Source organism: Tinamus guttatus, unplaced genomic scaffold, assembly GCF_059628265.1.
Source record: "Tinamus guttatus ecotype Peru unplaced genomic scaffold, ASM5962826v1 Tinamus_guttatus_pri_ptg000386l, whole genome shotgun sequence".
NCBI classification, from domain to species: Eukaryota; Metazoa; Chordata; class Aves; order Tinamiformes; family Tinamidae; genus Tinamus; species Tinamus guttatus.
This window is the reverse complement of record NW_028288920.1, coordinates 773,397-785,506: the sequence shown is the minus strand read 5'-3', so window position 1 is coordinate 785,506 and position 12,110 is coordinate 773,397. Positions and strand designations below refer to the sequence as shown.

General features: G+C 47.9%; 1 protein-coding gene and 1 long non-coding RNA gene across 2 annotated transcripts in view; one reads left to right on the top strand and one right to left on the bottom strand.

The window, feature by feature from the left end:
- LOC148593529 (uncharacterized) overlaps positions 1–12,110 on the bottom strand; it is a 65,993-nt gene that overhangs the window by 33,029 nt on the left and 20,854 nt on the right. The window lies entirely within an intron of this gene.
- Positions 197–12,072, top strand: LOC104574874 (nuclear GTPase SLIP-GC). Its single transcript, XM_088530751.1, is given in 20 exon segments — positions 197–246; positions 1,545–1,592; positions 2,474–2,646; positions 2,738–2,843; positions 3,489–3,711; positions 3,883–4,098; positions 4,373–4,615; positions 4,726–4,901; positions 5,909–6,005; positions 6,633–6,719; positions 7,075–7,189; positions 7,940–8,073; positions 8,134–8,235; positions 8,668–8,826; positions 9,116–9,273; positions 10,004–10,136; positions 10,421–10,529; positions 11,070–11,206; positions 11,757–11,847; positions 12,005–12,072. Coding segments are annotated over 20 exon segments (2,625 nt in total).

Sequence of the window (12,110 nt, the reverse complement as noted above, 5' to 3'; positions counted from 1 at the left end):
GTGTATTTGGTCCCTTTGTTTTTTTTTTTCAATATTTTCCAGAAACTCATAGGCAAAGCAGCCCGGGTGAATCTTCATGGCAGAGTTCTCCTAAGTTTCTGAACAATTTCCATGCTGCACAGCCTCTTGCCTCTCTTGTCCTAGACGTCGAGGTAGTTGAAAGTCGGATAAATTCCCACTTGCAGAGGCAATAGGAATGTCGAGCTACACAGAGAAGAGAGGCAAGGATACAGAGGAGCTGGCGAGGTACTTCCATGAAAACCATGACCTTTGTGCCCATGGGAAACCTCACAGGGAGCAACTGCTCCTGCAGCCTGTCTAGCACAGCTGAGCAACTGCTCAGTCCCCCACATTTATGGCCTTTTTGGTCAAGACTGATGCATAACAAACCAGGAAACCAGGAAAGCCAGTGTGGTCTCTCTTGGAAAGCCTGATTTTGTTTCTGCAGCTCCCATAAGCCAGAAGCAAGAGTTTCTTCCTGCTGTTGCTCCACCCAGGAGGTAGACCTGCTGTTCATTCTCCTGCCAGTCAGCATGTCTCCATTTCTCTTGCTTGGCTGAAGTGCAACAGAAATGACTGGCTATTGAGGATCATGTTGTTACGAAGGTACCCAGCATGTGCAACGGCTTAATGTGTGACCTGGCTCCACGTGAGCTGAACGTGGTGGGAAAAACACCTGCATGGGTCCCAAAAGCACAACAGCTCTGCCCCAGCACCTTTTCTGCACCCATTAGCTGTAATCTAAGTCCATATAATTTGTTAGCTAAACTAAGCATGCACTTTGTCCTCTAGCGAAGAGGTCCGTTTGCAAGAGTGCATGAGCCTGCTGTAAGATTTTCTAGGAACCTCCATCTTCTAAAAGAAAAACCTGTCTCCACACTCAACAGGGGCTGCAAACCCTTCCTCGAGGCGGGGACAGGGCACATCCCCTGCACATCTCTGTCCCAGGTAGATGGGCAGATGGCAAGTGCAAAGGAGGGTGGTTTGTAAAGGGCCTTCCTCGGTCCTGGCTCTGCTTTCCTTCAGAGGAAGAAAGGGCAGAGCTTTCTGCTCTACTCTGAGCTACTCTGCAGGGCTTCCTGGAGCTCAACGTGCCGAGAAACTCACACACAGAGAAAGGTGCAAAAGTGTCGCAGGTTCTACTGAACAGAGATATTCATCAAGGTGAAAAAAACAAAGTTGAAACCAAAGAAAGAGGAAGTAGAGGAGCTGGCCCAGGCCCCAAGAGGACGAGTGAGACGTAGGGTGAGGTTTAGCAGGTTTCGTTTCTTCAGGTTTCGCAAAGCAGAAAAAAAGCCACAGGAAACGAAACTTAAAAAAATTAAGGCCATTCACGTCTCTTTGCGAAGAAGTGGCAACTTTTAAGCAGCTCTAGGGCAGGAGATAGACAAAGATTTTTATTAAACCATTGATAGTATCCTTGCTGATTCTCTCCAAAGTTTGGAAGTCGTCGTGGAGCACAGGTGAGAAAAGCTGCTTGTTCCCTTTACCGGTGTTTCTGCGGGTGCATTTGAAGCTGTTTTTTCCCCCTCACATCTTTGCAGGTTTATGAGCGCGGACGTCTCACTGCCGCGGTTCAAGTTGAAGCTGGTGTGAGCTCGGTGGAGGGGCTGGTGGAGGGAGGGCTCCCGGATGTGATGACCGGGAAGGCGTTGGGGTCTCGGCACTTGGGGACGTGGGGTCCTCTCTGCCTTTCCACGGTCCTCTGAGACCTCATCTCAGGGAGCTCAGCGACAGTACCTGATCCCACATCTATTGATCTGGAGGAGGGAGAAGCAGCTGGGGTTTCTTCAGCCGTGCCAAGACCCCTTTCTGGGGAGAGTTTTGACATTCCTGTTCCTCTTTCACTCTTTCCCAAGGGATTGCAGCCCTGTGGCTCCAACAGCAAGCAAGAACCAGGAAAGAGAGTGGGTGCAAAGAAAGAGGGGAAAACAGGGCTTGTGCTCAACAGCCTCAGTAGGAAAGCCGTTGACCATCAGCTGACCATCCCGCAGGCATTCGTAGGATATAAAATCATTTCCTCTCCCCCTCTGTATATAAGGTGCTTTCTGTTTAAAGATTGTTGACCCAGCACCCCTGAGGAGCTGTATTAGCAGCTGCCTTGAACACGAAGCTATTGCATGTCACATAACCACGATGATACAAATGAAATTGCATCAATACAAAAGGGATTGTCTGGAAAAAAAAGTCATAATTATTTGTTTCTTCTCTCTCTGAAGCGTTTTTTGGATACTGGTGTCTCTGTCAGAGTTCTTGCTCGCTCTGAGCACAGCTTGGTGAAAAGCCAGGGGTGACCCAGGACTGCACGGAGTTGCCTCAGGCTCTGGGGATATGGCAGAGGCTCAAGGTGAGAAGGTTTCCCTTGCAACCATCCCATGTTTATACAAGAGGGAGGCTCCCCAAGTCACCCTCTAACTTACAGGAGCTGAGTAAAAGTTATTCCACTTTTGAGTTGCTTGCAAATTTCTGAAAGAGTTGTAGGTATTTTAATATTATACCCTGTAACTCTCTTTGCTTCTTGTGGTAATGTGGATGTCCTTCCAACATGAAAAGGTGCAGAAAGGGGAAATGCAGAGGAAATAGCTCGGAAGCGGCCCAGACTACCTCAGGCTTTCCAGGACGATGAGCAAAAGCTTCTTAAAAATTGTGAGTATGAGAAGCCAAGAGCATGTGTTGGCACAGGCAGAGACTTCCCTAAGCCACAGCAGGCTTTGGAGAGACCACATCTCCCTTCTAGATGAAAACATCGAGTCCAAGGCCAGAAAAATTCTGAACCTGGTGTGTGAAAGGATGGAATTTGTGGATCAACTGGGTGATGCGCCCAGCCAGCTGACATATCTCAGGTGAGTCTGCAGCCAAAGGGATTGAGGCAGAGCTTCCTTCCCTGATAGAGGGCTTGGAATATGCGTTGTGTCCAGCTCCAAGGTACTGCCGGGCTTGAAGGGCTTGAAGCGGGCTTGTTTCTGGAGAGGAGAATGGAACAAGGAATTACCTACCTGGATCTCTGCAGAAGTGTGTGTAGAGCAGATTTCACTCTCTGACTGCAGCCAGGGAACAACTTCTTTCCGTAGGAAAAATTAACCAACCATCTTGTCACCCCTTGGGAATATCAGGGAAGACATAAGAACCAGGGGCAGAAGAGGACCCATCCGGAGGGGTGACAGCAACTTTGGCATCCTTCTAGCAGTGCAAATGCAATAGGAGCCCATGGCTCTGAGTGAGGCAAGAGCTGCGTGCAGCATGGTGAGCATGGTGCCATGGCCTTGTGGAGCTCACCAGGGCTACTCCCACGCTGGAAAGGGCTGGAGCAGGGTTTGGAGCAGGGAACTGAGGGAAAGCTAAGGACAGCAGAGAGTTGAGGCTGTGCTGCAGAGGAAGCTCCCTTGCGAGGCTGTTTTTAACAGAGTGATTGCACTTGCAAAGGGAAAAACTCCCCTAATGTTTGTGTCTGCTGCGGTGGCATTTCTCCTTGCTTCCCTGCTCTGCAGAGACCGCCTGACCACGCTCCAGGAAAAGTCTACCTTCAGCGTCACCAGCATCGGCCTCTTCGGCAGCACTGGCGCAGGGAAGAGCACGCTGCTGAACACCCTTTTGGGCAAGGAGTACTTTCTGCCGGTCTCAGGGACACAAACCTGCACCTCTTGCCAGGTCCGGGTCAGTGTGTGCAGGAGCAAAGACTACGAAGCGAAAATTTTTCTTCTCTCAGAGCAGGTGAGGTTTCTCCACCACAGGTGTCTAACAGGGTCCTTTCCATGGAAGCTCTTTTTGGCAGTTGTCTTTTGGCCACCACATGGAGTGGGTAATGCTAAACTCTAAAGCGTTTGGGATGGATGCACCTCATAACAAAACCTGAACTGTTCCATTAAATAACCATTTTGGCAGGAATGGAAGGACGAGCTGGAGCATCTCCTCGCATTTTTGGAAGAACATGAGGACGACGAAGAGGATGAGAGCAACAAAGATGTGGAGCTTGCCATTTCCAAGCTGCGCACTGTTTATGGGGAAGGAGCCGAGAGAAGAAGTTATGAAGAGCTGCTGAGAGCCACCCCCAAGGTCAACATCTCCTCCACAGGACTCATCGCTTTTCAGAAAAGAAGTGTGAGTGCAGCGTTTTGGGCTAGGAAGACCAAAAGTTCTACTTCCAGATCTGAACATGTCAGAGGTTGAAAAAATTGTGTAGTTGAGCGTTTTCCTTTACTGACCTTCTTGTCACTCTGTTTTGAAGACTCTTCTCTCCACTAGAGTTGGAGGGTCTGGATTCATCTTTCGAAGCATGGTGACACGCTAGAGGAAAACAAAATGAAATGGGTTCTTTTTTAGCCTATTTGGAGTTTTTATCTCTACTCAGATTAACTTGTTTGTTGTGTCGCAGGCAGAGGAGTTCTCTAAGGAGCTGGATCCTTATATCCGGAACCAGGACAATGACGAGGAGGACCAGATGGGTAGTGGCGGCAGCAGCATGAGAGAAGGGACAGAAAAGATGCAGCACTGGCCGCTGATCAAGCATGTAGAAGTGATTATCCCAATGTCCGACCTGATTCCTGAGGGCGTTGTCTTTGTGGATATTGCAGGGATGGGAGATTCCAACAAAGACAGGGACGAAATGTGGAAAGAGGTGATTACTGCACGGGGAAAAGGCTCTTGGGCGGGAGATGCTTCCTTGGCTGGTATGTGTGGTCCCATCACGCTCAGCGCTCCGATCTGCTTTTCCTTCTTTTACTCAAGTGTATCCTGGAGTGCTCATCCATCTGGATTATAGCTGATGTCGAACGTGTTTTTGGGGCCAAAACCCAAGAAATTATGCTACGAGAGGCAATTAAAGCTTTCCAGGCTGGGAAGTGCTGTGATATCACCTTTGTGGTGACCAAGACGGACAACATGAATGTTGAGGAATACTTAAGGTAAAGAGCAGCTCCATCGTGTGCAGGGACTTGCAGGGCCTTGGCCTGCCTTTTCCTCCAAAATGCCACCACTCTGGCTGCTTTCCAAGCTGGCTTTAACCCCTGAAGCTCCCAGTGAGCACAAGAGCAGGGGCATTAAGCCTGAGACCTTAGGGTCCAAACTGAGTTGCTACTGCCACCGAAGGTAGACAATCCCTCTCTGTTACTTAAAGCTGTAATAGCCTCCGTGCATGCTCCAGGTCCCAAAGAATGGATGCTATCAGCCTGTGACAGGATCAGATCTTGTTGGTAGCCACTTTGCATATGGAAAATGGCATTCTCATACAATAGTTATTTCCCAGTGACATTTTAAGATCATTATGCATTTACAAACATAACTCCATTGACACCCAGACCATTTCTGGGATTTACAGCCTAGCCCCATCTTTATCCCAGCAAAATCTGTTTAACTGCCTTTCTCAAGAGAGATTTTGCCCTCTTCTGCTTAAACCCTTTTCAGGTCAAGGCACAATCCTGCCTCATCCCTTTCATTATTTTTATTTCTGTCTTTCTGACCAACACAAGTTGACCATCTCCTTTTGCCATCCATACCAATAGTATTTCTGTGCCCAGGATACTCAAAGAAATTGTCCTTTTCTTCTGCTGTCTGTGAACAAGAGCATGGCCTCTTGTGGAGCCCCTCGCATGAGCTGCCCTTACTTCAAGGCAGCTTGAAAGGAATGAGATATTGCATTGGCAGCCCAAACTAAAGCATTTAAGCTTTAAAATACTGAAGCCGACTCTGGGTCTGATGGGAGCTAGTAGACCCTGTGACTATGATGTGAGTGGAGTGGCTCTGCTGTCTGCTTTTCCATGCACTTTGCTGTCTATTCTTGCTAAAGAACATGATATGTTTACCATGTTTGCTCAAATGACTTTTTTTTTTTATTTATTCCCCTAGGGAAAAAAGAAGGCCAGAAGTGAGTATTTGCTCTTTTTGTGATCAAAACCCTCATTCCTTTTATAAGCCAGTGTTTCCAAAGGAACAGAAATGAGAAGCACCAGATTAAGGCTTTGAAGATGACCACGGTCTCCAATAGCTTCCAGACAGAGCAGGGAGTGATGGTAGGGACAAGGGGCCTCTGCTCATCAGGAGCAGAAGTGCAGGGACGCTGAGCATTTCACGAAGGCAGATTAGGCATTTCTCCACGCATGCCACTGGGAGCAGAAGACCTTGAGCTCTGCCTTGGTCCTGCATTTTGGTGGGGTAAAAGGAGGCAGTCTGGATTCCAAGCACCCTGGCAGATTGATTAGCTGGAAATGGGAAGATATGACAAGAAATGGGATGATACGGCAAGAAACTAGCGCGCAGCAAAGTCGTGGTGGGGAAGAAAGTCAGCTCATGGGCAAAGCCAGCTGTGGCCTCCTATTTGCTATATTGAAAGCTGCCAGATTCATCCTTCACAGGCAGAAATGTGAATTAAATCCAGGTCATTGTTTCAGGGGCAGGTTTCTAGACAGCTGCTCCAATAACTTACCTGACAATGGCAGAGGTTTGACCATTGACTGAAATTGTGATATTCCGTGTTTTCCTTGGAGAGACGATGAAGGTCTGGGTACAGCACTGTAGTTTGTGTGGAAGATCTGAGGGTCCAGGACAGAGCCTTGTTTCCAATTTTGTGTTGGTCTAGGGGCAATTTTCTGGTTTTGGGAAATGCCTCCTGTTAACATTCATTATCTTTTGAAATCTAGAATTCGATGAGCAAGCATGATGCCATTTTGGAGCATAACAAATATCTGAAGAACAGCAAGGACAAATCAATAAGATCAAGGATACAGGTAGGGTCAAGATGCAGAGTTTACTCGTTACAAATGAGCATCTACTTTTTCTGTTTCGGTAACCAATGTGTTGGCTACGTAATCATCTTTAAGCTTGCTTCTTTTCTCATGAAATACCATCTTTTCCTTCCCATTTCTGTTATGAAAACATAAACAGCAATGGCATCCATGGGGTGTGAATCGGGAGGTCCACAGCGGAGCAAGTCCAGGAGGGAGGAGGGTTGATTGAGCAGGCAGCACTGTGAACACCTGCTCTCTGCGGTGCTCAAGGAAGGTTTGCAGGGTTGCAATGTTGTATTAGGGTCTTTGCAGAGATGCCCATGCATGAACGGTGATACATGTGCATGTGTTTTAGAAAAGTCTTCCCAGCAGCGTAGAGGTGCTGCAGAAGCCCAACCTGGTTTACACAGTGAGTGCCAGAGAGTACTGGAGGAGTGAAATGACTAAAACACTCAACAAAGAAGAAACAGGTAACATGCAGGCTGCCTTCAAGCCACAGTTCTGCATACGGGAGAACATTTATGGCCATCGCTGTCAGATCTGGTGGCATGAGCTGAATTCAGGGTGCTCTCTCATGAGCTGCTTGAGTCTCGCCCTGATGGACTCATGGCATCAGCTGGCAGCTGAGTTTAAGGCACTCATTTGTGGCCTTCCTGTGGGCAAACAGTGGGAAAGAATGGTTTGCATCCTTCTATCAGCAATAGGTTATCATCCTATAAATGCATTATTCATCCCTCCCTCAGATAAGGAAAATATTTGCTGTGTACATGACCTGGCTTCTTGATCTTTCCTGGCTTTCCTAGAATTGCTCCAGGTCATTCTTCTGGCATCCCCATTCCCTTCTGACAGGATTTTCTCTGGATCCTGCATATGACCAGGTGTGAAAGGGTTCTCCATCCCCTCAACCATCACCAAGCTCAAGTCTAATCCCTGGAAGACCTGGTCCCACTTGTTCATAATGACTCAGTCCCTCCCTCCCTGCAGATAGCGAGGCCAGTCATTGCTAGGAAACGCTCCAACCTGGTTGTCCTTTGGTTGGGTTTTCATGATAGACTTTATTAAGGGTACAGCCTCTTTTATTTCTCTAAAGAAGTCTAGAATTCTGATTTGGTCAAAAAAAAAAAATGGAAGTTTGGGGTTATAGCAAGTGCCTATATCGAGTCCTGCAGGGCAATCCCTGCTACCCAGGGTTTAAAGCATCCCCTCTCCTTCCATTGCAGAAATCAACATGCTCCGAGACCACGTCAGGAAGCTCCGCCTGAATATGATGAAGAACCAGTTACAGAATTACGTGCGTGAAATCTATACCATTTTCTGCCTCCTTGATATTTACAGGAACGAGTCTGTTGAAGAGGTACGTGTATCCGTGCTACCACTGCCAGCGTGATGTCAGCAGCCAATATTGCCTCTGCAGCTGCTGATGTGCGAGCTGCCTTCTTCTCCTTCCTCCTCCTGGCATCTGAGCTATGGAACCAGCACCCTGGTCCGAATGCAAGCCTACTCCCCATACACTGGAGTAAGCTAATTAGGGGATTATTGCATAAAACCCCTAATTATTTTGGGGTTGGGGGTCACCCCTAGAGCAGTTAGGGCAATGGAAATCCTTTTGCCTATTTTGTACAGCTGAGAGGATGCACCAGGACTGAAGTCTAGTTAGCAAGTTGGTCTCTTCAGAGGGTGCAAAGCAGAGTAGGCAAGGAGATGCAGAAATGCAGCGAGTTACTCCATCCCTGAAGCCCCATCGCTTGGTCTTGTCACCGTCTCTCTTCTCCCTCATCTGCACAAGCCACTCATGTGCTGGTTCAGGACAGGCTCCTTCTCTCCTTGGTGCCATTCCTCTGCTTTCCCCCTTCTCAGCCATGATTGAACTCCGAGCAGTCCATAAATTTCCTGTTTCCATTACACTGGGCAGTCCAAGGGTAATGTTTGTGCCATTCTGCTGTTGCAGCGGGATCAGTCCTTCTCACTGGGTGAATATGTGAAGCTAAAGATCCAGCAGCTGGGGACACAGGCTGGGTACATCTTTGATAAGATAGACTTGCACCTTGACAAGGGAGTTGGGTCTGCCAGAAAACTGTACAAGAAGAATATGGAGAAACTCTTCAACGTGAGTAGCAAAAGTCTGATACTGTTACTGAGACAGGGTAAATTTATTTAATTTTCTGATCTGCAACTGTCTCCACCATCATCCACAAAGGCGTTGAGATCTTTGGGTAAGAGAAAGGCAATCAGGGATATTTTTGCTGTGCATTTTGTGTTACTTTAGCTTAGCTCTAATTTGAAGTTCAACATCCTGTAACACTGGGAGGAGAGTAGGTATTCTGCAGCCTAGGCCATGGCGCTGCTCTCATGCTCCACTCGTAACATTTCTATTTTTATTTTCCCTCTTTGTGCAGAAAGGTCAGAAATCCCGCGGATTCCACAGGACCCTGAAAGCCTTGTGCAGGAGGAAAGGGGAGCTCGTATCCCGGGTCTTCGGCCGCCTGGACATCAACGACGTACTGGCGCAACCCGTCTACGAACACATTGACGCACCTTTTGAGACCATATTCAGGTGAGAAGGACAGGGCCCTGCTTGGAGGGTAGAGCCCCAGCCTGCATCTTGCTCCAGCACAGGAGGGAGCCTGCAGGAGGATGAGGCATTGCCCAGGCAAAGCTAAAAGCATCTCTCCCGTCAGCCTCTTACTTTGGGAACACTCCTGATGGACTGGAGCATCTCAGCAACTCACTCATCTTTCACATAGTTGCTACGGACATTCCCATGGTCAATAGTCCCCAGGATCGGGACCGCTATGTTGCATTAACTGGGCAACATGTGTATATTGCCCCTCAATCTCTCTGCCCCTTCTGTTCTCTGATTTGCATGGGTTTAGACAGAAATAAGGAAGAAAACTAGTATCTCCTTATCTCCAGTTTCCAGAAGAAGAGGGATGTCAGTGAGCCCAGGTTCCTGAAGAGATTCCTGCTGTGCAGCTGGAAAGGCTTAATGAATTCATCTCATGTCTTCCTATAAAAGAAAATTATCTTGATTGGCACAGATAATAATAATGATAATAATAATAAAGGCATCAATTAAGTTCTCAGCCTGGACTATCCTGAGGATGGGGTCCTAGAGTTGCCCTAGAGCACCCTTTAGCAGCAGTACCCCAGCTGTCTTACCCCGGATCCCCTTGTGTTGCCTATGTGACCAGTCTTCCACAAGTCGGAGAGAAACACGTGCCAAAGAGAAGGTGAGTGTGCAGAAGGCCTTGCACTTACCAGTCGTTCCGATATTTTTCAAATAGAAAACAGCAGCCCATGAATGAGAGCCTGCAGTTGGTCATGGATGGTTTCAGCACTGAGATAAAAGATAAATTCAAGAGCTTTGAGAATAACACCGCTCTGAAGAACTTCAGACTCAATTTTCTCCTGCAAGAGGTGAGGTTGCAAGTGGGTAGGAGAACCCCAAGATGAGTGGCCAGGATCACTTGCATGGCTCATGGCCATGGCTTGAGTTGTATAGGTGCTTCCTCCTACCTCTCATTTTTACCGAAACTCTGGTCTTAGAACTGCCCTCACATGCCATCCCCATCCCACATAGAATGGCTGGATGGATCTGGGTCTTCAACCTGCCCTGGTGCTTTACCCCATTTGTTCAGCTCCTGTTTGCAACCGAGGGTTTGAAGTGAAATGGGTTAATGTTCTTCCACCAATTTCTGCAGACGGACAACATCATGAAAGGCCTCGAAGGAAAAATTCTTCTGAAAAAGAAGTCTATCTACGAGTCGTATGTGCTGGAGATCAAAAGCCGCCTTTCGCCGCATTATGAAGGTAAGACCGGGCCTCTAGCCTGGCCTCGCCTTGGGAGAGGTTTTCCTGGGTTTTGCAGAGTCCCATCACAGTTGTGCTAACTGAAGGACTGGGAGGAGAAGTAAGTGAATATGTCACCCAATGCCTTTGGGTGACGTATTCACTCGGCCACTATGGCATCACCAGGGAAGGAAATGCTATGCTTCCAAAACCTGTTCTGCTTGGATCCGCTTTATTGTTGCCCCACCATTAATCATTAAACCACATAAACACATCATATGTCTCTTGTGAAACAATTAAAGGAAGGCGAGAGTAGCAGGAGGGGTTGGAGAGCTGAGACCTTGCTTGAGTTCCAGAGCTTCAGGAAACCTACAGCTTAGCTTGAGTATCTGTGGAAGGGCTTGGCTCAAAGTTGTTGAGACGAGCAAAGGAAATTTTTAGGGGGATGGAAGGTGCTTGGGAAGAGGGGGCATGTGTTCTGCACCTACCATTCCCAGCCCCTATTTGCACATCTGTTTGGGGCTGGCAACAGTGTTGTGATGTTTCCCACCATTGCAATAGAGGCATCTAGGATACGCGGGGAGCAGTCAAGCCAGAGGATAATAAAGAAACTTTATGAGGCTGTTGACGAGCAGGTGGCCAACAACATGTTTGAAAGGGCAAAGAATAAGATGAAGAGCCAGTTCCAGGAACTGAAGGTGAGTTCCCTGGCTTATTTCCCCAATCAACCCTTGTGTTGCCTTAGTAAGCAAAACTTTAGATTTCAAATGTTCTAGTTGGGTCCCTTTATTTCCTGCTTTCTGACCTCATATGATCTCTTCTACCTCATCTCTGCCTATCTGCAGTCATTCACATGTGTCCCCACCAGACAGGTGGAGGTGATCACACACACCAGGTCCATCATGGTTATTTGCACAATGTTTCTTTAGGACACCCAAAGACTGTGCAAACCTTCCTTGACCAAGGAAGACCGACAGAATGGGTGGGCTCACCTGAAAAAAAGTCTCACCTGCTTTGGGTATTGCCCATCATTAGTGTGGGCACTGCCCAGCAGCTTGCATGAGTGGGCAAACACTAGAGCTGCCCTCATGAACACGGCTTGCCCCCTCATAAAGTCCATGCAGTTCTGTGCCAGGTCAGCACTGGGCTTGACGGTCTTAAAGACAGATTCACTCTTAAAAAAAATACAAAAAGCGCCAAACAATTAAAAAATCAAAATGATAAGTTCCTCATTTATGATGGGTGCAGGAGGAGATGACCAGTAAGCTGGAGAAGGACTTTTCCGACATGTTCAGCCTTGCCTTTTGCCCGTGGAACAGAATGTGCGAGATGGTGCCAGGTAGGGTCTTTCCCCACCGCTTATTCCTTCGTGAGCATCCCGGCTCCGTGACAGCAGGCAGGTCCATCCATCCGGACCGATGCTTGTACCGGGTCCTTCCCCCTCCGAGAACCAACGAGGCTACCAAGCCACTTTCATTTTGCTCTTCTCCTTGCAGTGTTCGCCCAAGAGCACCAAGAAATAGAGAGTTTGTTCAGAAGTCTCTCAGAGCCGCACTGCCCCTAAAGGCCTGCTGGAGACCTTCCCTTCTGCTTCATTACTTA